Here is a 27,915-nt window from a genome sequence, read left to right on the forward strand (position 1 = left end):
TTTTGCTTTGTTTTCCTGGATTTCTGCCATTCCCTGCTGGGGTGTGCTGAATTCATTTAGCTCTGTCTTCTGAAAATACCTGAGTGCTGATTCAGTTTTTGAAGCCTAGCTGCTTCAGGGCCTTTTTCATATCAGCTGGTTGGCTTATGTCTTTGATAGGGTTTTGGCAGATTGCAGACAGCAGCCTTCCTGTCCTTTCCTATCTAGGTAGTTTTGGGGCCCCATCTTTGCTCAGTCTATCTTTCTGTCTGTGTTAGTATTTTCATCTTGCTTCACCGTCATTATATGTTGGGGGCTGCCTATTGCTTTGGGGTCTGCTCTGGGGCAGTTTAGATTTCCCCTTTCTTTCTTTAGGCCTATGTATTTCTCCGGCTGTGATCGAGGGGTCTAGGGCATCGTAGGAACCCCCCACGGCTACTGCTAGTTGTGTTGATAGGTTCAGGGGTCTGCAATCTGATAGTTGCCAACTTCTCTGGTTTTCTGGACTTAGCTTGTATTTCTGCTTTTGCCTCCTATGGTGACTCATTCATAACAGGGCACCACATAGTCCTCCATACAGTATTATGGGCACCATATAGTCCTCCATACAGAACTATGGGCACCACATAGTCCTCCATACAGAATTATGGGCACCACATAGTCCTCCATTCAGAATTATGGGCACCATGTAGTCCTAGGCAATGAGAAAAAACTTTGATACCATGATACCATGGTAACATGATTAAGAGTGCTTAGCCACTCGAAACGCGTAGATCGATCGCATGCCTTTTAACTCATGCTGGCTTTTAAACCTCATTTCTATTGAGTGAATAAAGAATATTTTTCACTACATCGTGGAGCTGGACAAAGTTTTTTCTCATTGCCTTGGATTGTGCGCTTTGACACAGCGGTCTCGTGCTCCGATGTTGGAATGCTATGTCTGGTGAGCTGGATTTGTATCCTGACCCTGTAGTCCTCCATACAGAATTATGGGCACCACATATCCCTCCATGCAGAATTAAGGGCACCATATAGTCCGATATACAGTATTATGAGCACCACATAATCCTCCATACAGTATTATGGGCACCACATAGTCATCCATACTGCATTATTGGCACCACGTAGTCCTCCATGTAGTATTATTGGCACCACGTAGTCCTCCATATAGTATTATTAGCACCACATAGTGCTCCATACAGTATTATGGGCCCTACATAGTCCTCCATACTGTATTATTGGCACCACACAGTGCTCCATACAGTATTATGGGCACCACACAGTGCTCCATACAGTGTTATGGGCACCACATAGTCCTCCATACAGTGTTATGGGCACCACATAGTCCTCCATACAGTGCTATGGGCATCATATAACCCTCCATACAGTATTTATGAGCACCATATAATCCTCCATACAGTATTATAGGCACCACATAGTCATCCATGCAGTATTATGGGCACCACATAGTCTTCCATGCAGTATTATGGGTACCACAGTCCTCCGTACAGTGTTATGGGCACCATATAACCCACCATACAGTATTCATGAGCACCATATAACCCTCCATACAGTATTATGGACACCACATAGTCTTCCATACAGTATTATTGGCACCACATAGTCCTCCATACAGTGTTATGGGCACCATATAACCATCCATACAGTATTATGGGCACCATATTCCTCCATACAGTATAATGGGCCCACATGATGCTCCATACAGTATAATGGGCCCCATTACAAGAGCTAGCAAGGATTGGTGGAAAAACAGCAAAAGTTGTAGCATTTTGCTCAACTAAGTTGCGCAAAAACTTATGTAAAGCATTTTTACGCCAGAAAACTAACAAACATTTGTTTCTCTGATGGATTTGTTTGGAGGAAAAAAAACGCATTTATTTTTCAAGGCCTTTTTGCCTTATGATGCATTGACACGTTGTGTAAGCATTGTGGCCGATATGCAGTCATACACTATGCAAGGATGTAGAGCAGCGCGCACTGAAAGTTACAGCTGTTAAACACTTTTTTCTGCCCAATATATGCACAACTGCACCGCTATTAACTACGAAATCGACAGCACAATTTTTCAGCCGCATTGCTATCACATCTAGGCCTCATCGTACAGCTATACACCATCAGGCTTTAAGATGCAAAAAAAAAGGCTATAAAATCCAGTTGAGACCAAGTTCAATGCCACAAATCTATGGTTACGTTTTGGATGAATCTTTAAAAAAAAAAAAAGATCTGTTTCTAGCAGTTGGGGCTGCAGCTCTCATCCTGATCTTCACTTCTAAGGAGCCATCCTCATTGTCTGATCATCTCTCAGCTGAATATTCATTAATGGTTGCCAAACAGCACATCGCAGACTGATGACCCACGATCACGTGGGATGCACCTCAGACTCGGCAAAAATCAGTGTTACTCCCCCAATATCAACCAAAAAGAGTTATCCTGTATCCACAAAATAGGTGATTACTTGCTGAATGCTGCAGAGTCCTGTCCTGAATGGAGTGGAGATGCTCATGGTTGACCTTCAATGCATTAATTTTTCTATGGGCCTGGTGGAGAAATCAGAGGTCAGCACTGCGCCATTTCCAGCAGATGATCCATAAATAATGGTGTGGAGATAGAGTATGGACACCTGCTCTATTTGGGATGAGGCCCAGCAGAGCAGTTCCCAGAGCTCAATCAGAATCACTGGGGGTCCAAATGGTCAGATCCCTACAACTAGTAGGTTATCCCTCATCCCACGATTAGGGGATATGTTCCAACCTTGGGAATAACCCCTTCACTATCAGACCATTCCATAGAAAAATCACAATTATCTCCACCATGCCCTTTGTTTGCCAGTATCAGTCATAGGCAGCAATGCCATCCACCACTGACACACCAGAAAACAGGCACCATATAGTAACCGGGACAGCTTCACTGATTAGATCACCAAGCCATAGTATGGAAATAATGGGTGGTCCAGCCAAATATAAAGAAGATCCCTCCATCTATGGAGTCTAGGTCTCCTAGGGGAACATTAAAAGGGGCCATCTTGGACTATTGGTTGTATGCAGCACTCCTTATAATCGGAGGAGCTGACTTATACAGGACAACACTGCACTGTCAGGACTAACCAATGAGGAATGTAGGGTCTATGCACTGTCACACAATATCACAACATGGGGAAATATCATACAATTAGAGGATCACCTCAGAACTTCTTACAGATCACACAGGAGACCAGGACACCGCTCACAGGACACACGTCACATAAGTGGCAGATCTTCATACAGATCACACAGGAGACACGAGTGACCAGGACACCATCACTCAGGGGGCACATCACACAACTGACAGACCTTCATACATCACACAGGAGACCAGGACACCACTCACAGGACACACGTCACACAAGTGACACTCAGATCCTCATACAGATCACACAGGAGACACACATGACACAGGGGACTCAGAACATCAGACAAGTCTGAGGCGCCTCCCCCAAAGCGTGATGGGAAATGTAGTCCTGTCCTCCCCAGTCACAGTCTCCTAATTGGAACAATATACAAACTTACTGTCTTCCATTTCTGCGCTGTCCACAGTGACGGAGCTGGCGGTGAGCAGGAGTGTTAAGACAAGCAGCAGGCAGGAGCTCCCGGGACTCTGCGACGTCTTACTTGCAGCCATGATGAATACAGAAGGGCCGTGTGGGCAGATACCAGAATGTATGACGTCACAGACCGCGGCCTCTCTATATGTAAAGTGACTCGAGCGGACTCGCGTCGGCTGCTGTTATTCATCACCTTGACTCCTCCCCTTTACCACTACCTACCAATCAGAAATCGCAGTGAGTGCCGCCGCCCTTCCCAAGGGGATGCTGAGGTACGGGGGGCCGTCACTGTACGAGTATAGAAGGCTCACTGTGTATGAGGGTGAGGCTGTATACAGCCTCTTTTGTATAGCACGTTATCTGACTGCAGGGGGCAGCGCCGCGCTGCCGCCCCCTCTCTTCAGGGACTTGATGCCGCCTGATCTGACAGCTCAAATTGCCTCATTATAGATGCGGCCCTGGTGAAACCAACCATAGGCTATGTGCACACTGTACGGATTCTGCTGCGGATCCACAGCAGTTTCTGCTGCGTTATACAGTACCATTGTTTTCAATGGTAAACTGGAAAATGCTGTGCACATGCTGCGGGTTACAATCCGCAGCACGTCAATTCTTTGTGCGGAATCCGCTGCGGTTTCACACCTTATCCATTATGAGGTGTGAAACCGCAGGCTAATCCGCAGGTAAACCGCAGGTCTTTTGACCTGTGGATTTACCTGCGGATTTTACAAAATCCGGGGGGAGAAATCCGCAGCACCTAAAAACTACGTGGGCACATAGCCTTAAAGGGAACCTGTCAGCTAGTTTAGCTATCCTACCCGCCCCTGCACCTTCCTAGCACATCCGTGACATCCCTAACCATCCCTGTCTCATCTAATTGTGAATTACAAATGTGGAAAAAAAGCGTTTTACACACTTGCTTTTGTTCCACTCCCCCGTTCTGTGGGCGCTCCTAGATGGGTGGCCGGTCTTCCAGGGTCCATTTCCTCCCCCTCGCTGCTGGTATCACACCCTAGTGGGTGAGATAATTGTTTCAGGAGCGCAGTACAAATTTCAAATTCATGGCTCCTCCATGCGAGGATGACGCACTGCCGGACGGTTGTCATTTCCAGTCTGTTGCATTGTGGGTGATTATCGGGTCGGCTTCGGAATGCGCACTGCACATGCTCTGGAGCCGGCCAGGATAACCAATACACCCCCACAATGCACCGGACCGGAAATGACAACCGTCCAGTAGCACGTCATACCTGCAAGGAGGAGCCATGAATTTGAAATTTGGACCACGTTCCTGAAACAATTATCACACCCACTGGGGCGTGATACCAGCAGTAAAGGGGAGGAAATGGACCCGGGTAGACCATCGGCCACCCATCTAGGAATGCCCACAGAACGGAAGACAAAAGTAAGTGTGTAAATCGCTTTTTTTCAACATTTATAATTCACATTTAGGTCAGACAGGGATGGTTAGGGATGTGCTAGGAAGATGCAGGGACAGGAGGATAGCTAAACTAGGTGACAGGTTCCCTTTAAAGAAAACATTCATGCTGTCCTGGGGGCCGCACTCACCTGTTGCCAGTAGCTACACTCACATTCACTGTCACCATGTTACACACTCAGGGCCGCAATCATTTGCTGCTACTGGTCACTCACACTCACTGCCACCCTGTCTCCCCCTCACCTGCTGGCTACAGTCCTGCAGCTTACTATCGCTGATGTATTGTGTGTGGATATTATATCTCCATCTCCGTTCTCCAAGTTCTTCTCCAGTAATCTGCAGTCTGCACTGGGAATTTGGGACAGGACATGAGTCGGATGAACACATACATAGAGGTATAGTGACTGTGACTCACTGACTGGATCACCAATCATCTCACACTCCCTGGCTGCAGGGGGTGGACAACAGAGGAGGCAGAGAGCCAATTGTTCAAATGAAAGTGAAACAAAAGTATACAGACAGGCAGCCTCCGAGTCCTCCCTCCCAAGTCCTGATCACAGCCAGCCAAGCAGCTCTCTGGTTGTTATCTTCACACTGTCAGTGTCACACACAAACACCAGTGACTCACCAATCACCGCAAACAGCATTGTAGCCAGCCAGGAGCACAGCATCGGCTTATCTGATTGCAGGGGAGGACGCCGCTCTGCCGCCCCCTCTCTTCAGAGACAGAGTGCCGCTTGAGCTCATTTCTCAACTTGGCTCATGGATGATGCGGCCCTGTTAGCACCTCAAAGTCACTTCAAATCTGAATAGATCCCTAAAAAAACGAGTTTTGCACATTTACCTAAAATAATGAAAAATTACTGAACTACTAAACTTTTAACCCTTCTAACAAAATAAAAGGATGTTTGAAAAATTACTGACATAGAAGATGTAAGTTAAATGCTTTGGTAAGTTGTTTTATATAGTAAAACCATACATACAGTTTACAGGTATAAACATTCAAAGTTTGAATATTGCATATTTTCATTTATTACATTTATTACCAAAATAAATCACAACATATAGGCAAAATAAATATTTTCATAATAACTGGGATATAAGACATTACATCGTTATTACCACAAAAAGTGACACGTCAGATTTAGAGATGGGTGAACCTGAACAGTAAAGTTCGGCGTCTGTACCGAACACCTACTGTTCGGGCACGGACACCGAACATGGACTTCACCAGGAAGTCCGTGTTACTGTTCGGGTTTGGCTGCCCGAACACCGGGTGTTTGTCACGCTGTCATGTGCATGGCAAACATCGCTTCTGATCGGTGGGGAAATCCTCCCCTCCAGTCAGAGAGCCGCGGTTCCCACACTGTCAAAAGACAAGGGGAGCACTCAGCTGTGATCGGAAGTATAAAGTTTACCTTCAGGCTTTAGGCTGGGGGGGTCCCATATCCATGGCTCCTTAGCTGACCAGCCCCGAGCTGTGAGCTTTAGCAAGGCTGGTTGTCAAAAATGGGGGGAACCCCACGCCGTTTTTTTTAATTATTTATGTAAATAATTTAAAAAAACAGCGTTGGGACCCCTCTATTCTTGATAACTAGCCTTGCTGAAGCTGACAGCAGAGGGTTGCAGAACCCAGCCGTGAGTTTTGTCTGGCTGGTTAGCAAAAATACAGGGGAACCCACAGCGTTTTTTCTTTCAATTATTTATTTACAGCGCAGGAGCGGCAGATGAAAAGTCCTATCCACCACTCCTGCTCTCACTGTAATTAGCAGCTGCAGGTGTCAGATGACGGGAGCAGTAGTCTCATCAGCTGACACCAGTGACCGGAGGTAAACTTTATACCTCCGATCACAGCTGAGCGTTCAAGCTGTCTTTTGACAGCGTGGGAACCGCGGCTCTGACCGGCGGGGAGGAATTCCCTGATGATCAGAAGCGGTGTTTCCTGAGCTGTAATGCACATTAAAGCGCAGCAAACACTGGATGTTCGGGCCCCCACTCAAGTGAATGGGGTCTGGGTACTGTTCTGATACCCGAACCCGAAATTTTTGTAACTGTTTGGCTAAAACCACCGGACCCGAACTTCCAGGTGTCAGCCCATCTCTAGTCACATTTCAAAAACTAGGTTTTGTCATTAAAGCATTGCAATGCCTTCTTCCCAATGTGAGTTCTCTGATGTCTAACAAGTTGAGATTTAGATAAAAAAAATATCCCACATTCAGGACATGAAAATGGCTTCTCTCCTGTGTGAATTCTCTCATGTTTAACAAGATGACATTTTAGAGTAAAACATTTCCCACATTCTGAACATGAAAATGGCTTCTCTCCTGTGTGAATTCTCTCATGTGTAACAAGATTAGATTTCTTTGTAAAACATTTTCTGCATTCTGAACATGAAAATGGCTTCTCTCCTGTGTGAATTCTCTCATGTGTAACAAGATGTGATTTATCTATAAAACATTTCCCACATTCTGAACATGAAAATGGTTTCTCTCCTGTGTGAACTCTCTCATGTGTAACAAGATTAGATTTCTCTGTAAAACATTTTCCACATTCCGAACATGAAAATGGCTTCTCTCCTGTGTGAATTCTCACATGTATAAGAAGAACTGACTTCTTTGTAAAACATTTTCCACATTCTGAACATGAAAATGGCTTCTCTCCTGTGTGAATTCTCTCATGTGTAACAAGATTAGATTTCTTTGTAAAACATTTTCTGCATTCTGAACATGAAAATGGCTTCTCTCCTGTGTGAATTCTCTCATGTGTAACAAGATGTGATTTTTCTATAAAACATTTTCCACATTCCGAACATGAAAATGGCTTCTCTCCTGTGTGAATTCTCACATGTATAAGAAGAACTGACTTCTCTGTAAAACATTTTCCACATTCTGAACATGAAAATGGCTTCTCTCCTGTGTGACTTCTCTCATGTGTAACAAGAGTTGATTTTTGAGCAAAACATTTTTCACATTCTGAACATGAAAATGGCTTCTCTCCTGTGTGAACTCTCTCATGGCTAACAAGATGTGATTTCAGAGTAAAACATTTCCCACAATCTGAACATGAAAATGGCTTCTCTCCTTTGTGAATTCTCTCATGTGTAAGAAGAGACGATTTGTCTGTAAAACATTTTCCACAATCTGAACATGAAAATGGCTTCTCTCCTGTGTGAATTCTCTCATGTGCAGCAAGATTTGATTTCATAGTAAAACATTTCCCACATTCTGAACATGAAAATGGCTTCTCTCCTGTGTGAATTTTCTCATGTGCAGCAAGAGTTGATTTAATAGTAAAACATTTTCCACAATCTGAACATGAAAATGGCTTCTCTCCTGTGTGAATTCTCTTATGTGCAGCAAGATTTGATTTCATAGTAAAACATTTCCCACATTCTGAACATGAAAATGGCTTCTCTCCTGTGTGAATTCTCTCATGTGCAGCAAGATGTGATTTATCTTTAAAACATTTCCCACATTCTGAACATGAAAATGGCTTCTTCCTTGTTAGAGCTTTTTTATTTTCCACACTTCTTCCGTGACTTTTATTTTGTTTAATAGTCTGTGATGAATTAGCGCATTGTACTTTAAAAGGATCCACGTCTGAGATGTTGGGATGTTCGTCATATGGGTCTTGTGCAATACTTTTTTGGATTTTGGAGCTGCTGGTACGACCATCTGTCAAGAATATAACTGATGTGATTTTTTTGTCAAATAACCTTAATACTTATATTAATCTAAATATAAAAATATTAAGAAAAGTAAAAATAAAAAAATTACATAGAAATTGCAAAGTGTGTAGCAAAGTTCTATTATTAACTGACTGAAGTGTAATTTACATAATGTGATGATTTCACAGCTAATGTTCATTCTCAATCATTGGCCAGTGGAAACATCAAATAATAAAAAATTTGTCATTGGTCACATATTTTATATGAGAATAAAAATGATCATTGTTGACAGCGCATCATCCCCTTTGTATAAAAAGAGGATGTTCTGCAATAATAAAAACGCCATGAGATAAGGAAACAAATCATCATTCCTTCATCAAAATGAAAGCTAATAAGCCCCAATCACCTTCCTATATCATCAATCACTGCTCATTGATGACATTATATTCTCCTTGCAGAGGCCGATTTTATTCTTCAGGAGAAGTAGAGGGCTGTAGCAGTCACGGCTCTGTGTTAGAGCTTCATGCACCACCTCAATGACTCGAAGCGAGCGGCTGTAAGGAACATATTTCAATTTCTCCTGGTAGCCGCTTTCCCAGTAAAAAAGCCTAACATTCATTAAATACTATTTACATTCAGATTACCACATACCTTCAGGTAAATAGCATTTTTGTAGCTGATAGGTTATCTTTAGGGGTTCATTTAGACAAGCAGGTATTGACCTGTAACAAGCACTGATTCATGATATGGAAGCAGCTTTGTTCTCTCTCCCCATAGAAAATAGATGAATGCTTGGCCGAACTGTCATGGCTATGGTGAATTTCAGAGACAATGCGGTCAGCAGACTCAGGTAAGTACTGTCTATACTAACATCTCTAATTACATGTCTACTGTATGTCTGTGGTCTGGACCGTATTAGAATAATAAAGCATAATTGGCTTCCATATTGCATCCTGTGGTGTGTGCTGTGGAAATTACGTCTATTCTTCAGTAAACACTTCATATCGACCATTGGCGCCCCATCTTCCATGTGACAGAGTGCAGGACTTGCTCATATTGTGTCACTTGTGCCTAGAGAAATGCTCAGGCATCAGTACTACTAGGTGGTGTCCATCTCACACAATCGCTGACCGCTACATGCAGAACAGAGGAGCCGTATGGTCGTGTATTAGGCAGTCATGGCCATAGAGCAAATATAAAGCTGGATAAGCCCAGGCAATTCTCTGCTTTCTCTTATCTACTCCTGGCTGTGACTATGAGACAATTGTCTAAAAACAGGTTTTTTAACCCCTTTCTGACATCAGACGTATTATCCCGCCCACGGTACCAGGGCCCGTATGACCGGGGACGGTATAGTACGTCTAAGCGATCAGCTACGCTCCCGGGGGGAGGTGCCGCTGATTATCACAGCTGACACCCGGGACTATGTGTCAGGGGCGGTTACGGACCGCCCCCCAGCACATTAACCCCTGACACACTGCGATCGAATATTATCGCAGTGTAGTGGTGGATTAGGGAAGCATCAGCAGGGAGTGCTGCGCTGCTCTGAGGGCCTCCTTCCCTGATCCAATATGGCCACGCGGCCTTCGGGGGCCTGCAGGGAGGCGGCTTCCTCAATGCCTGCAGAGAGCAGGGCTGAGAAAGCCTGCTTCACTGCCTGTCAGATCTCTGATCAGACACAGCGCTGTTCTAAGTGTCAGATCAGCGATCTGACACTAGACAGTGATGTCCACCCCTGGGACAATAAAATAAAGTAAAAAAAAAACAAAAAAAAAAAACGTGTAAAAATAATAAAAGATCCCTAAATAAATTAAAAAAAAATATTCCCTAATAAATTCATTTTTTGGAAATAAAATAACCCAAAACAATAAAAGTACACATATTTAGCATCGCCGCATCCGTAACGACCCACCCTATACAACTGTCCCACTAGTTAACCCCTGTAGTAAACCCCTTAAAAAATAAGAAACAAAGCTTTACCATCATACCGCCAAACAAAAAGTGCAATAACGCGCAATCAAAAAGACTGATATAAATAACCACGGTACCGCTGAAAACGTCATCTTGTCCCACAAAAAACGAGCTGCCACACAGCGTCATCAGTGAAAAAATAACGAGAAACAAAGAAATGGGGGCACCACCGAAAGGATTTAAGGGGATCCAACCTAGACCTAAACAGTACATATGTTTGACAAAAAGGAGAGAAAGAAATAGGCCATGAACAGGGGATCACCCTGGATAGGACATAGCATAAGTAATACAAATTTTATATAACACAGCAAACAGCAAAAAGATTCTAAAAACAGTAAAAATGGTCACAAATGTGACACATACACAAACAATCCAATGCTCATAATAGAGCAGCCCACCTACTACCAACTAACACCCTCACCGAGAATAATGCCTATATCCCCAGGTCCATGTAAACAGGATTCTCAATAGGAGAATTAATAAGCCCACACATAGGTAATATAGAGCATGAGTCAGAAACACCAATAATATACAAATACAATGAAAAAATGATGCAATTTCAGCCCAATAATTACAAAAACAGTACAAGGAATAATATAAACCCAAGAAGATGCTGTTTTTAGAATCTTTTTGCTGTTTGCTGTGTTAAATAAAATTTGTATTACTTATGCTATGTCCTATCCACGGTGATCCCCTGTCCATGGCCTGTTTCTTTCTCTCCTTTTTGGAAAACATATGTACTATTTAGGTCTAGGTTGGATCCCCTTAAATCCTTTCGGTGGTGCCCCCATTTCTTTGTTTCTCGTTGCTATTTTTGCGGTTGCTTGTTCCTCCGCTACTTCTGGGTGTTGGCACACGACCAAATATATAGATATTTTATCCTATACAATTTTGATCTCATTTTACGATATGGATTTAGCGGCTAGGGAAGCTGCATGGAATAATCAGGCCAGTGGTATATTTGATAATAGCCCGGCTGTTACAGCTAGTGGCGTTATAGGTGATGTGGATTTTCAGAGTGTTTCTAGGGAATTAACTGGTTTACATAAGTCATTAACTAAAACATGGTGGAACATCAAAACACTAGAGGAATACAAAAAGTGTGGTTTGGTTCCTAGAGGACTTAGGATACAATTTTCTCCTGCCTGGGAGGCGGACGAGGCTTTCCCAAAAAACCTGGGAGAGTGGTTTATTTCGGTGTTCTGCCATTATTATGGAGATGCTTATTGAGCATGATCGTGGGATTCTGGCTACCATTAAGGATAAGATCAAAACCATTGAGGGTGATTTGGGTAAATTTGATAAAAAAACCTTATTTGAGCCCTTTCAGATCCAACTTAAAACTACGATTGATAACTTTGAAAAAGAGGGGATTGGGGGCAAAAAAAATTTTTTTAAAAGGTATCAGAATGACTTTAAGGCTGGACGGCGTACAGGTGGGTGCATAGAGGCAACAAAAGGACCTCGGGCCCAACTATGGCACCAAAGAAAAGTATAGCCTCTTTACATGAACTCCCGTCTAGCGATTTTTTTTTTTTTATCATCCGAGCAAAGCGACGCCGAAGGCGCAACAGGAGGGGCCGACGGAAAAGACACTTCACAAAAGAAACGCACTCTTTCTTTTTGTCCAACCAGTTGCCTTGACAAGTTTACTCTAACAAAGGATGTCTATCTCTTTTGTAGACAGCTCACATTCAGACTACTATATCACCAGCCATCCGCTATTGATGACCTTCCCTTAATCGAAAGACAGGCTTTTAGAGATCTATTGAATCTGTTGGGTGAGAATGAAGAAGGTTTACAAGGAGGAAGAGCTTCTCCGGTAGGTTACCGTCCCAGGCCACACCCTCCTTCTCACTATTTCCAGCAGTGCAGTCCTTCTTCAATACAGTGTGCAGTGAAATAAAAACTTTAAGGTTAGATTCTAACAGACAAGAATCTAAGTAAGCTTGAACAGGCTACTATTGCCAAGTTGGGGTCTAATCGGGAATTTGTCATCCGTGAGGCTGATAAAGGGGGGAATCTGGTTATTTGGCCTATCAAATTATACCTTGATGAAGCTAAAAGGCAATTATCAAACGCTAACTGTTACCAGGTTCTCCCCTCGGACCCCTCTTGTGCCTTTAAAGCTAAACTGGACCGTTTATTGGACTCGGCATTCACCTGCAACATTATCAACAAGAGGGAAAAGGAGTTTATGACGAACCACCATCCTAGGACACCGACCTTCTATATGCTATCTAAGGTACATAAATCTTTACAGGTGCCGCCTGGGCGGCCTATTGTGTCCGGGATGGGTGGTTTATTGGAACGACCGTGCATCTATGTTGACTTTTTTCTTCAGCCACTTGTGTCTTCCCTCGATTCTTTTGTAAGGGACTCCACTTTTCTCATCCAACAGCTACGGGATTTTGATGTCCCTCCGAACACCTGGCTTGTAACCCTTGATGTGGAGTCATTGTACACGTGTATACGGCATGACTTGGGGATCCAGGCGGTCTCTTTCTTTTTGGACCAAAATACATTGGGCGATCGAAAACATGACTCGTTCCTGCTGGACTTGTTACATTTTATACTTGATAAAAATCATTTTGTCTTCGATCGGGTCCACTATAGGCAAGTGACTGGCACCGCGATGGGCGCACGCTGTGCGTCCGCGTATGCAAATCTGTTTTTGGGGTGGTGGGAGCTCACCAGGGTATACTGTCTTGAGTCCTTCTCCATCCATGTCAATAGATGGTATCGTTACATTGATGACATTTTGTTTCTCTGGACAGGCACCCTGGATGAATGTCAACAGTTTGTTGAGACATTAAACAACAATGTTCTGAATATACGACTTACCTCCCATTTCTCCAAAACACAAGTGGAATTTCTGGATTTGAAGCTTCGTTTGGATGGTTCCCGCATTCTGTCTACTCTATACCGTTAACCGACGGCTACTAACAGTTTACTGCACTTTACCAGTTTCCATCCACAACACCTTAGGCTGGTTTCACATTCGCGCTTTTTAAGCGCACGCACGGCCGGGGGTAGCTCCGCCCCCGAGCCGGCTCTCTGCCCGGCGTGCCCGCCCCTTCCTTGTAGCGCCGCCTCCTAGCGCACAGCGGCGCCTGCGATCGGCGCACCCTATCTTTAGCATAGGGTGCGCAGATCGTGCGCAGGCCGTGCGCTAGTTGCGCTTTGACCTGCGCTGCGCACTTTTGACGGTGCGCCGTGCGCGCCAAAATCCGAAAAGTTTGATTTTGGCGCACACGGCGCACCGTCAAAAGTGCGCAGCGCAGGTCAAAGCGCAACTAGCGCACGGCCTGCGCACGATCTGCGCACCCTATGCTAAAGATAGGGTGCGCCGATCGCAGGCGCCGCTGTGCGCTAGGAGGCGGCGCTACAAGGAAGGGGCGGGCACGCCGGGCAGAGAGCCGGCTCGGGGGCGGAGCTACCCCCGGCCGTGCGTGCGCTTAAAAAGCGCGAATGTGAAACCAGCCTTAGGAACGGCATCCCCAAGGGGCAGTTTTATCGTGTCAAAAGGAATTGTAGTACGCAAGAGGATTTTTTGGCCCATGCACGGGATTTAACAACGCGATTCAAGAACAGAGGCTACCCCAAAAAGGTACTATCACGGGCCTTTATGGCACCAACTGAGAAATCCAGGGTGATCCCCTGTTCATGGCCTATTTCTTTCTCTCCTTTTTGTCAAACATCAGTGAAAAAATAAAAAAGTTATAGCTCGCAGAATAAAGCGATGCAAAAATAATTATTTTTTAAATAAAATTGTTTTCATTGCATAAAAGTGGCAAAACATAAAAAAAGACATAAATGAGGTATCGCTGTAATTGTACTGACTCGGAGAATAAAACCGCTTTATCAATTTTACCACACGCAGAATGGTGTAAACGCACCTCCCAAAAGAAATTTATGAAATACTTGTTTTTGTTCATTCTGCGGCCCAAAAATCGGAATAAAAAGCGATCAAAAAATGTCACGTGCCTGAAAATGGTATCAATAAAAACGTCAACTCATCCCGCAAAAAATAAGACCTCACATGACTCGATGGGTCAAAATATGGAAAAATTATAGCTCTCAAAATGTGGTGATGCAAAAACTATTTTTACAATAAAAGCGTCTTGTCATGATCTCAGTGCGGGTTTGACTCGCACACGTGGGGTTAATGTCTGGAACCAGTGCTGATGACTGGCATTTCTGGAGTTAAAGGTTGTGATCACGGTGCAGGCTTACCTGCACACCTGGGGCTATGATTGTGGCCTCTCCCTGGTTCTGGGGGAGGCTTCTTAGAGCCTCAGGAAGCTCCCATCCCCCGTCAGTTATACTTTCGCCCTTGGCATTGTGTGGTGACCCCTGAGTGTGTTAGTGCTGTGTTCTGGTTGCTTGATTCTCTGTGTATGACTCGGTCTGTTCCCTGGATATCGCTTTGGATTCTGCCTGGTACCTTATATGTCTGTTTGGTTTTGATCTCTGCTTGGCCCTGATTATGCGCTCTGTCTCATCCCTGGTACTGTACTGATATCTTGTGTATGACCTTTGGCTTTGTCTGACCTCCCGTCTGTTTATCCCTCCTGTACCACACTGGTCTGTACTGTACATGACTTCTGCTTTGCCATAATCTGAGTTCTCTGGCTTCTCTGACGCTAAGCCCTGCCCCCTTGCAGTCACATGACCATAGGTCCTGTGCAAGCTTGCTCATTTTCAGTGTCCGCAGGTCCCGTGCCTCTTTACTTTCCAGCGCTGACTGGACCCTGACACTAATAGTTGAAGCACGCCTGGCCACCTCTGCTGCCCTGCTCCCCAGGTAACTTTTAGCACTGCTTCTGTACTCAGGACACGCGCACTGGCTCTATGAGCAAGTGTAGTGCGGTGTCTCTGAAGAAAAAAAAAAAGTGTGTTTTATCCTCATGGATCCCATACAAGCCTTGGCTGATCAGGTCAAGCACCTGACCCAAATGTTCCATAAGCTCAATGTGGAACAACGCACGATGGCCCAGACCCAGCAACAGTTGGTGGTTACTGTGCAGGGGGCTGTCGATGCAGGGGCTTCTGGTTCTGGGGGTAGGGATGTGTCATTAGCGTCCCCCGAATCTCCGGTCAAATTACCAGACCTTTTCTCAGGGGACAAAAAGGAGTTCAGGTCTTTCAGAGAAGGATGCAAGCTTTTTTTTTCTCTAAGGCCCCGCTCCTCCGGGGATGAGTTCCAGAGGGTGGGGGTCATTATTTCCCTACTTCTGTCTTCCTCTGCTCCTGAACGTATGTCAGTGAACGCATTCTTTGAGGCCCTCGGGCACAGTTATGATGAACCTGACCGAGTGCGATTGGCAGAGGACATGTTGATGAGTGTCTGTCAGGGGAAACACTCAGCTGAGTGGTTTTGTTCTGAGTTCCGCCGCTGGGCGGCAGAGGTCTCTTGGAGCGATGCCACACTCCGAGGACTCTTTCGCAGAGGCTTGTCCGAGCGGCTGCAGGATGCCTTGGCGTTACATCCCCCACCTAACTCTCTCGATGACGCCATGACCCAGGCCGTCCGGATGGACCGCAGGCTGCGGGCCAGAGGGGTGATGCAGGTGGATACTCCATTATTCCCCAGTGGAAAAGAGACTGCCCCTGAGCCCATGGATGTAGGCGTCCTCTCCCTGACGGATACGGAGAGGAAACGCCGGAAGGACAAGCAGTTATGCTTTTACTGCGGTAAAACGGGACATTGGAAAAGGGAGTGCCCGAATTGCCCGTCTTCAAACCCGGTCGGCGGGAAACGACTAGGTCTGGGTAGTCAACGGGGAGGCTGCTCAGACCCTCAGGTACCATTTTCCTCATTTTCTAAAGTATTACTGCCTGTGGAACTGTTTGTGGACGGTAGTTCTTTTTCCTCTACAGCCTTCGTGGACTGCGGATCATCTATTAACCTCATTGACTCCCAATTGGTCACACACTGCAAGATAGGGACAGTTAGGCTCAAGGTTCCGATCAAGGTGATGGCCATTGACTCATCTCCCCTCACTAAGGAGGGAATTCGCTTTATGTCTGATGTGTTTTCGCTCAGAGTGGGCGCTACTCATGTGGAAAACATAAGTTGTTTTGTGCTGGACAATCTACCTGCAGGGTTGGTGTTGGGCATGCCCTGGTTACAACACCATAACCCAGTTATTAACTGGAAAACGGGGGAGATTGTTCAATGGGGGTTTAATGATTTTGCGTTATGTGATAAATCCGCACTGCTGGTTGAACCAGTTAAATCTGTGTCTGTATCATCTGTCGAGCTGGAAGGTATTCCGGAATGCCTGAAGGACTTCGAAGATGTATTCTCCGAAAGCGAGGCCGATACGTTACCGCCACATAGACCCTTTGACTGCGCTATTGAGCTGGTCCCGGGGGCTAAATTACCCAAAGCCCGTCTGTTTAATTTGTCCGGTCCTGAGCGCTTGGCTATGAAGGAGTACATTACTGAAAGTCTGCGCAAAGGACACATACGTCCTTCAGTCTCACCTGTGGCGGCAGGTTTTTTTTTTGTAAAGAAAAAAGATGGCGGGTTACGTCCCTGTCTCGACTTCCGGGAGCTTAATCAAATTACTGTACGGAATACGTACCCCCTTCCGTTGATTCCTGATTTATGTAACCAACTATCAGGGGCAAAGTGGTTTTCTAAACTGGACCTTCGGGGGGCATATAATTTGATAAGGGTCCGGGAGGGGGATGAATGGAAAACCGCGTTCCTCACGACCGAGGGACTATTTGAAAATTTAGTCATGCCGTTTGGTCTTACCAACGCCCCTGCCATATTTCAGAATTTCATCAACGTGGTATTCTCGGATCTCATTGGTCGTTTTGTCGTTATCTACTTAGATGATATTTTGATATATTCCCCCGACAAGTATTCTCATTTGGAACATGTACGAACTGTGCTCCAAAGACTTAGAGAAAATCATTTGTATGCCAAATTGGAGAAATGTGTATTCTGTGTACAAGAGTTGTCCTTTTTGGGGTTAATTGTATCCGGTGAGGGTTTTCGCATGGACCCCAAGAAGGTGCAGGCCATTGAAGATTGGGTGCAACCCCGAGATCTTAAGGGTCTTCAGCGCTTCTTGGGGTTCACCAATTATTACCGCAAATTTATCCGGGGGTTTTCGCAAGTGGTCAAACCTCTCACGGATCTAACATGCAAAGGTGTGGATGTGAGAAATTGGTCCTCGCTCGCAAAAGAGGCCTTTGCAACGCTGAAAAAATGTTTTATGCCTGCTCCTGTGTTAGGATCCGTCCAAACCATTCGTCGTGGAAGTGGACGCCTCTGAGGTGGGGGTGGGGGCGGTGTTATCCCAAGGGCCTGCCACTCTAACCAACCTCAGGCCATGTGCTTTCTTTTCCAAGAAGTTCTCTGCTGCGGAAAGAAATTACGATGTAGGCAATAGAGAGCTTCTTGCGGTCAAATTGGCGTTTGAAGAATGGAGGCACTTTTTGGAGGGGGCCAGTCACCCGGTTACGGTGATCACGGATCACAAAAATTTGTCATACATTGAGTCTGCTAAAAGACTAACGCCCAGACAGGCCCGTTGGTCACTTTTTTTTTCCCGTTTTCAGTTTACGATTACATTTCGTCCAGGGTCTAAGAATGTCAAGGCTGACGCCTTATCACGCAGTTTTCAGCCGGTGTCGCCCCCAGAGCCACCGTCCTCCATTCTTCACCCTGGGGTTGTGATAGCAGAGGTCTCATCTGAATTGGAACGGGAGATTCAGGGGGCCCAGTCGCAGGCCTCGGCGGCCAAGCCAGAGGGGAAGTTGTTTGTCCCAGAGCAACTTCGCCTGAAACTCTTGCAGGAGTTCCATGAATCCAAGCTGAGTGCTCACCCTGGTATTTCAGCCACACGTCTGGCGGTGGCTAGGATCTTTTGGTGGCCTACCCTTGGTTCGGACATAAAAAAATTCATTGCTGGTTGTGGGGTCTGCGCTCGTTCTAAAAGCTCTCATAGCCGGCCGGCGGGGGAGATGATACCCTTGGCAGTGCCCGAAAGGCCATGGACTCACTTATCCATGGATTTTGTTACCAATCTCCCTCCATCTAAGGGTAATACAGTGGTATGGGTAGTGGTGGACAGGTTTTCTAAGCAGGCTCATTTCGTACCCCTGTCCGCACTACCGTCAGCTGAGACGTTGTCCAGGTTGTTTGTGCAGCATGTGATCCGGTTGCATGGGGTACCCCTGAATGTGGTGTCTGATCGTGGTGTGCAGTTTGTGGCTAAGTTTTGGCGTGCTTTCTGCAAAAAATTAGGTATGTCTCTGTCCTTTTCGTCTGCATACCATCTGAGAGCAATGGGCAGACGGAGCGCTCTAACCAGTCCCTGGAACAGATCCTCAGGTGTCTAACCTCTGCTAGACAGAATGACTGGTGCGATGCACTGCCGTTGGCTGAATTTGCCTTCAATAGTCGGGTGAGTCAATCCACTGGTAGGTCCCCTTTCTTGATTAACTATGGGTTCAGTCCTCATTTTGGTGAGTTTTCTCGTCTGGATTCGGGGTTTCGCAGGGCTGAGGACTCTGTTCAGCGGTTAAAAGATACATGGGCAGAAGTCCAGCGGCGTATATCTAGGTCTCAAGGCAGGTATAAGTTTTTCGCGGACAGGAAACGAACACCTGGTCCCATGTTTCGGGTGGGAGAGAAAGTTTGGCTCTCCACGCGAAACATTAAGTTAAAGATTCCGTCAGCCAAGTTGGGACCCAAATTCATTGGCCCGTACAAGATTGTGGAAAAAATCAATCCAGTGGCGTACAGGCTGTGCCTTCCACCCTCTTTCAAGATCCCTAACGTCTTCCACAAATCTCTACTGAAACCTTTTGAAGCAGTCCGGGGAGACTCCGAGTCTGCTGCTCCTCCTGTTTTGGTCGAGGGGCAGGTGGAGTACGAGATTGGTCATATCGTAGATTCCAGGTTGGTACGGCGGTCGGTACAGTACCTGGTTCATTGGAAGGGGTATTGACCGGAGGACAGGTCCTGGGTACCGGCCCGGTTGATGCATGCTGATCGCCTGGTGCGGGCTTTCCATCCTAAGTACCCGGGCAAGCCTGGGGGTCCAGAGGCCCCCCGTTGAGAGGGGGGTACTGTCATGATCTCAGTGCGGGTTTGACTCGCACACGTGGGGTTAATGTCTGGAACCAGTGCTGATGACTGGCATTTCTGGGGTTAAAGGTTGTGATCCCGGTGCAGGCTTACCTGCACACCTGGGACTATGATTGTGGCCTCTCCCTGGTTCTGGGGGAGGCTTCTTATAGCCTCAGGACGCTCCCATCCCTGTCAGTTATACTTTCGCCCTTGGCATTGTGTGGTGACCCCTGAGTGTGTTTGTGCTGTGTTCTGGTTACTTGATTCTCTGTGTATGACTCGGTCTGTTCCCTGGATATCGCTTTGGATTCTGCCTGGTACCTTATATGTCTGTTTGGTTTTGATCTCTGCTTGGCCCTGATTATGCGCTCTGTCTCATCCCTGGTACTGTACTGATATCTTGTGTATGACCTTTGGCTTTGTCTGACCTCCCGTCTGTTTATCCCTCCTGTACCTCACTGGTCTGTACTGTACATGACTTCTGCTTTGCCATAATCTGAGTTCTCTGGCTTCTCTGACGCTAAGCCCCGCCCCCTTGCAGTCACATGACCATAGGTCCTGTGCATGCTTGCTCATTTTCAGTGTCCGCAGGTCCCGTGCCTCTTTACTTTCCAGCGCTGACTGGACCCTGACACTAATAGTTGAAGCACGCCTGGTCACCTCTGCTGCCCTGCTCCCCAGGTAACTTTTAGCACTGCTTCTGTACTCAGGACATGCGCACTGGCTCTATGAGCAAGTGTAGTTCGGTGTCTCTGACACGTCTTTTAGTGTATGACAGTTGCGAAAACCAGCTAAAAATAGTAAATCAAACCCCCTTTATCACCCCCTTAGTTAGGGAAAAATAATAAAATAAAAAAAAATGTATTTATTTCCATTTTCCCATTAGGGTTAAGGTTAGGGCTATGTTGGGGTTAGGGTTGGAATTAGAATTGGGGGGTTTCCACTGTTTAGGCACATCAGGTGCTCTCCATACGCAATGGCGTCTGATCTCAATTCCAGCCAATTCTGCGTTGAAAAAGTCAAACGAAGCTCCTTCCCTTCCAAGCTCTGTCATGTTCCCAAACAGTGGTTTACCCCCACATATGGAATATCAGCCTACTCAGGACAAATTGCATAACAACTTTTGGAGTCCAATTTATTCTGTTACCCTTGGGAAAATAAAAATTGGGGTGAAAAGATCATTTTTGTGGAAAAAATATGATTTTTTAATTTTATGGCTGTACGTTATAAACTTCTGTGAAGCCCTTGGGGGTTCAAAGTCCTCACTACACATCTACACAAGTTCCTTGGGGGGGTCAGGTTTCCAAAATGGTGTCATTTGTGGGGGGTTTCCACTGTTTTGGCACATCAGGGGCTTTCCAAACGCGACATGGCGTCCGATCTCAATTCCAGCCAAAAAAGTGAAATGGCGCTGCTTCCCTTGAGAGCTATGCCATGCGCCCAAATAGTCATTTACCCCCACATATGGGGTATCAGCGTACTCAGGACAAATTGCACAATAACTTTTGGGGTACTGTTACCCTTGGGAAAATAAAAATTGGGGTGAAAAGATCATTTTTGTGGAAAAAATATGATTTTTTAATTGTACAGCTGTACGTTATAAACTTCTGTGAAGCCCTTGGGAGTTCAAAGTTCTCACCACATATCTAGATAAGTTTTGTGGGGGGGTCTTGTTTCCAAAATGGGGTCACTTGTGGGGGGGTTAGCACTGTTTAGGCACATCAGGTGCTCTCCAAACGTGACATGGCTTCCGATCTGAATTCCAGCCAATTTTGCGTTGAAAAAGTCAAACAGCGCTCCTTCCCTTCTGAGCTCTGCCATGCGTCGAAACAGTGGTTCCCCCCACATATCAGCGTAAGCAGGACAAATTGCACAATAACTTTTGCAGTCCAATTTCTCCTGTTACCCTTGGTAAAATAAAAAAAAAATTGGACCTGAAGTAATTTTTTTGTGAAAAAAAGTTGAATGTTCTTTTTTTTAAACATTCAAAAAATTCCTGTGAAGATCCTGAAGGGTTAATAAACTTCTTGAATGCGGTTTTGAGCACCTTGAGGGGTGCAATTTTTAGAATGGTGTCACTTTTTGGGTATTTTCTATTATATAGACCCCTCAAAGTGACTTTAAATGTCATGTGGTCCCTAAAAATAAAATGGTGTTGTAAAAATGAGAAATCGCTGGTCAACTTTTAACCCTTATAACTTCCTAACAAAAAAAAATTTGGTTCCCAAATTGTGCTGTAGTAAAGTAAATATATGGGAAATGTTATTTATTAAGTCTTTTGTGTGCCATATCTCTGTGATTTAAGGGCATAAAAATTCAAAGTTGGAAAATTTGCGAAATTTTCAAAATTTTCGCCAAATTTCTGTTGTTTTCACAAATAAATGCAAGTTATATCATTTAAATTTTACCACTAACATGAAGTACAATATGTCACGGGAAAACAATGTCAGAATCACCGGGATACATGGAAGCGTTCCAGAGTTATTACCTCATAAAGGGACAGTGGTCAGAATTGTAAAAATTGGTCCGGTCATGATCGTGCAAACCACCCTTGGGGGTAAAGTGGTTAATTTCCAGCTAGTTCCGTATATCAAATAGGTTACTTATGTTACATATTAATCCTGGAACCAGAACTCTGATAAATATGATTTAAAACACTAAACTAGATACCACAATGAGGTGTCACGCGTCTTTGATGATCTATCATCCCAGTCTATTCTTAAATCCATATTACAGATACACAACCGGTTATTACATATTGCGCTATTACATTGTCAGCCATATATGATCTGTATTTTAGCCGAATGGGGAAATCCTATGGCCAAAAAAAAAAAACCACATAACAAAAAACTTCAATTGTCCAATCTGGTGAATGAGGAGAATGTGACTCTTCTCTGCTTTATATAATGGTGACTACTCACTGGGGCAGTTACCTGTAGGAAAGTCCTCTTTGCACCACTCCTCATCCCGCACATTGCGTTTTCCTTTCTCCATTATGGCTTCAGTATTGATGTTCTTCAGATATTTGCCTGGATGTCAAAGCTGTGAAAGTAATAATGTAAAAGTCACAGACAGAAGGAAAACTCACATGGAATGTTCTAGATGGAGGTTTTCACTGCAAGCTCATGGGGCACCTGAGCCGCCAAAACATGCTGACATCTCCACCTCCTATATCACTGGGGCTGCCCTCAGTCAGTATGGCAGGGTATAGTGATAGAAGCCGGCGTCACTATAAGTACCGTATAAACTCGTGTATAAGCTGAGTTTTTCAGCCCCTTTTTTGGACTGAAAAAGATCCTCTTGGCTTATACACAAGTCATACAACAGAAAGCCGGAGGGGGAGGGGGAGCAGGAGACATGATACTCACCCTCCTGGCTATCAGGCTTTGCTACATCTCACTTCCGGCGTCTGCTTCTCTCTTCCTGTCTTCTTCTTGTGCGGTCACATGGTACAGCTCATTAAAGTCATGAATATGGACGTGTCTCCACTCCCATAGGAGTGGAGCGCATATTCATTACTTTAATGAGCGGTACCATGTGACCGCACAGGGAGAAGACAGGAAGAGAGAAGCAGACGCCGGAAGTGAGATGTAGCAGAGCCTGATATGCAGATGCCAGGAGGGTGAGAGTAGGACTGGGGGAGGGTGAGCCAATTTACACTGTGTTCCAAATTATTATGCAAACAATATTTCCTCATATTTTCTCTAAATTACCTATATGAATTGCAGTTGTTATTTTCCAGTCATCTACTATTCTAGTATAATTTGCAATGTTTTTGAACAAACTGCCTATGAAAACTGTATATTTTGAAAAATAATAAACACTCGAAATGCATGTTCCAAATTATTATGCACAGCAGAGTTTTCAACCTTTTTATTTTGAACAAAAAAATGGTCAATTGTGAAATTATAAGCATTATCAGCTTATTACAAAATGAAATCAAACAGTTTTCAAGTCAAAACTTTATTCTAGGTGATGTTACATTTTCACATAGGACCCCTTGTTCGAAAGAAGCTTCTGAACTCTCTCGTCCATTGAATTTGTCAGTTTTTGGATGGTTTGTGTTTCAATTGTTTTGCATGTGGACAGAATACCCTCCCAGAGCTGTTGCTTAGATGTGAACTGCCTCCCGCCATCATAGACACTTCTTTTGATGATGCTCCAGAGGTTCTCAATGGGGTTGAGGTCAGGGGAAGATGATGGACACACTATAAGTTTGTCCTCTTTTATGCCCATAGCAGCCAGAGATGCAGATGTGTTATCTGCAGCATGAGACGGTGCATTATCATGCATGAAAATGATCTTGCTGCGGAAAGCACGGTTCTTCCTCTTGAACCATGGCAGGAAGTGCGGTTTTAGAAACTCCACATAGATTATGGAGTTCATCTTTATCCCTTCAGGGATCCTAAAGGGGTCGACAATCTCTCTCCAGGGCTGTGGAGTTGGTAAGCCAAACCTGCGACTCCGACTCCTCAATTTCCCTTCCACCGACTCCGACTCCAACATATATTGCTTATATTTAAGTGAAAAATTTATTGTAGTACAATGTGAACATCAGACATGTAATCATTTTTATGATACAATAATCAAGACATTTAGACAGAACATAATATATATTTATTGGAATATAACTTTAGAACACAAAAAACTGTAATAAATTGTAAATATGTAATACACTATGTAATATCGATTACATACAGTCATATGTAAAAGTTTGGGCACCCCTATTAATGTTAACCTTTTTTCTTTATAACAATTTTGGTTTTTGCAACAGGTATTTCAGTTTCATATATCTAATAACTGATGGACTCAGTTATATTTCTTGATTCAAATGAGGTTTATTGTAGTAACAGAAAATGTGCAATCTGCATTTAAACAAAATTTGACCGGTGCAAAAGTATGGGCACCCTTATCATTTTCTTGATTTGAACACTCCTAACTACTTTTTACTGACTTCCTGAAGCACTAAATTGGTTTTGTAACCTCATTGAGCTTTGAACTTCATAGCCAGGTGTATCAAATCATGAGAAAAGGTATTTAAAGTGGCCACTTGCAAGTAGTTCTCCTATTTGATTCTCCTATGAAGAGTGGCATCATGGGCTCCTCAAAACAACTCTCAAATGATCTGAAAACAAAGATTGTTCAACATAGCTTTTCAGGGGAAGGATACAAAAAGTTGTCTCAGAGATTTAACCTGTCAGTTTCCACTGTGAGGAACATAGTAAGGAAATGGAAGAACACAGGTACAGTTCTTGTTAAGCCCAGAAGTGGCAGGCCAAGAAAAATATCAGAGAGGCAGAGAAGAAGAATGGTGAGAACAGTCAAGGACAATCCACAGACCACCTCCAAAGACCGGCAGCATCATCTTGCTGCAGATGGTGTCACTGTGCATCGGTCAACAATACAGCGCACTTTGCACAAGGAGAAGCTGTATGGGAGAGTGATGCGAAAGAAGCCGTTTCTGCAAGCACGCCACAAACAGTCGCCTGAGGTATGCAAAAGCACATTTGGACAAGCCAGTTACATTTTGGAAGAAGGTTCTGTGAACTGATGAAACAAAGATTGAGTTGTTTGGTCATACAAAAAGGCGTTATGCATGCGCTGTATTGTTGACCGATGCACAGTGACACCATCTGCAGCAAGATGATGCTGCAGGTCTTTGGAGGTGGTCTGTGGATTGTCCTTGACTGTTCTCACCATTCTTCTTCTCTGCCTTTCTGATATTTTTCTTGGCCTGCCACTTCTGGGCTTAACAAGAACTGTACCTGTGTTCTTCCATTTCCTTACTATGTTCCTCACAGTGGAAACTGACAGGTTAAATACCTGAGACAACTTTTTGTATCCTTCCCCTGAAAAGCTTTGTTGAATAATCTTTGTTTTCAGATCATTTGAGAGTTGTTTTGAGGAGCCCATGATGCCACTCTTCATAGGAGAATCAACTAGGAGAACTACTTGCAAGTGGCCACCTTAAATACCTTTTCTCATGATTTGATACACCTGGCTATGAAGTTCAAAGCTCAATGAGGTTACAAAACCAATTTAGTGCTTCAGGAAGTCAGTAAAAAGTAGTTAGGAGTGTTCAAATCAAGAAAATGATAAGGGTGCCCATACTTTTGCACCGGTCAAATTTTGTTTAAATGCAGATTGCACATTTTCTGTTACTACAATAAACCTCATTTGAATCAAGAAATATAACTGAGTCCATCAGTTATTAGATATATGAAACTGAAATACCTGTTGCAAAAACCAAAATTGTTATAAAGAAAAAAGGTTAACATTCATAGGGGTGCCCAAACTTTTACATATGACTGTATATATATATATACACAGTATATATATAGAACACTATGTAATAAACTATGTAAGTGGCAAAAAACAGTTTTCAACAAAAACATACTAAATAACATTTGTGCAGTCTATGAATTTGTTCTAAGAAATAGAATTGCCTCCATCAGATCCTCCTTCATAGATGACCTCACATCTGACCTAATAATTTTAAGGCCAGAGAACAACCTCTCTACACTAACTTGGGTTGGAGGCAAAGCCGTAACCACATGGGAACATCTCTAACAATTTCCAAGTATAAAGGAATTGCCTCATGCACAGTCAGTATTGATGAACGGTTGAATTTTTCTTTTTCTTTGAGAGCAAGTGAAACATTTTGCTGAAATATGGTCTATCTGCTGCTATAGGAGACGGAGTGAAATCTTTTTCCTTGCAACAACGCTTTGCCTGCTCCATATCATCCAAATAATTGTCAAAGTCAAACTCCTCATCTGATGAAGATGAAGATATGGCAGCAGTAGCACTGTCAGGACCCAAGTCCTCTTGCGCCTGGCAGTCCTCCTGTAGGCCACTCATCCTAACTGCTACCTCAGTCAGAGCTTCTTTTCCTTTAGTAAGCTGTTGATCATCAAGCAGTATACGATGACTTGGGTCCACATAAACAGCTGTCAGAAAAATTTTATTTTCCAATAGCTGTGTCTCTCTCCGTTTCATTGAAGCAGAAATGCCATCTGTGATTAAATCTCCTCTTTGGGACAGGCAAAATAGCAAGTTCTTCCACTCCCTTATGAAAATGCCAGGAGTTAAATCCTCAGCTTGTAATTTTTTAGTCACAGTAAATAGGTGATTAAGCAGTTCCTTCAATTCAGCCACCTGTGTCCATTGACCTTCATTTAGGGTTACCTGAGGGTTCGCCATATCTATAAGAAACGGTTTTAGCCAGGATCAAAACTAGGGGGAGAACCTCATACTGTTCTGCAGAATCTCATACTGCACACCTCAGCTGCTGCAGAACCTTATACTGCACACCCCTACACTTGAAAATAAAGCCTGCACCTTAAGATGTGGTGAATGCAGTCTATTTATTCCAACTATCAATTGATGTTGATGTGTTACTTAAGACGAGCAATGCCTGTCCTGGGCATCCTTTTGGGCAGCTATGAGGTGTACCTGACTGGTGCTAAAAAAAAAGGAGTGTTAAGGGGGTTTTACACATAGCGATATCGCTAACAATATCGCTAAAGCATCACCGATTTGGTGACGCAGCAGCGATATCGCTGTGTGTGATATTTGCCTCCGACCGGCTCCCCCGCTGTCTATCACTGATCGTGCAGCTCCATTTCTCGTCGGGCGCTTCCTGCTGGGCTTCCTGCTGGTGCCAACGAGCGACGCGTGGACGCGGACGGGAGGACGTCAGGATTGCCGCATCTGAAAGGTAAGTAACGACCGCTGTATCGCTGCTGCATCGCTGTGAGATCTTCCTGAGTGAAAGCTCACTAGCGATCGTTTAGCGATGCAGCAGCGATGCTGACCGGGTCATATCACTGGTCGGATCGCTGATGCATCGCTAAATGTAAAGGGGCCTTTAGTCTGTGTGCTACCCGGCTTTCATTCTTTTTGGTACAGATAAGATATGGATAGACAGATATGGATAAATGGATAGAGCAGATTTCTAATCTGCTTTTGCTATTGAAAACATTATGAGCTCAAAAACCTTTCAGGTGATGTGGTTTTTTAAAAACCTGATCTGCTTTAGCAGCTGAAAAACGTATCCTTAAAAAACGCAGCAAAAATGCTGTGTGTGAATGTAGCCTTAGATCAGGAATAGAACAGCCATTTATAGGATATTTCATAACTTTCCCAAATTCCTATGAAAAAAT

General features: G+C 44.4%; 1 protein-coding gene across 1 annotated transcript in view; it reads right to left on the bottom strand.

The window, feature by feature from the left end:
• Window positions 1-5,949: 5,949 nt before the first annotated feature.
• Window positions 5,950-27,915, bottom strand: part of LOC141047843 (uncharacterized) — a 140,229-nt gene continuing 118,263 nt past the window's right edge. The window contains exon 3 of the mRNA XM_073543167.1: window positions 5,950-8,689. Coding sequence (XP_073399268.1) covers window positions 7,134-8,689 — 1,556 coding nt within the window. The 3' untranslated portion in view covers window positions 5,950-7,133. The remainder of the gene's footprint in view (window positions 8,690-27,915) is intronic.

Source organism: Dendrobates tinctorius, unplaced genomic scaffold, assembly GCF_039654945.1.
Source record: "Dendrobates tinctorius isolate UK_male_01 unplaced genomic scaffold, ASM3965494v1 ptg000129l, whole genome shotgun sequence".
NCBI lineage: Eukaryota > Metazoa > Chordata > Amphibia > Anura > Dendrobatidae > Dendrobates > Dendrobates tinctorius.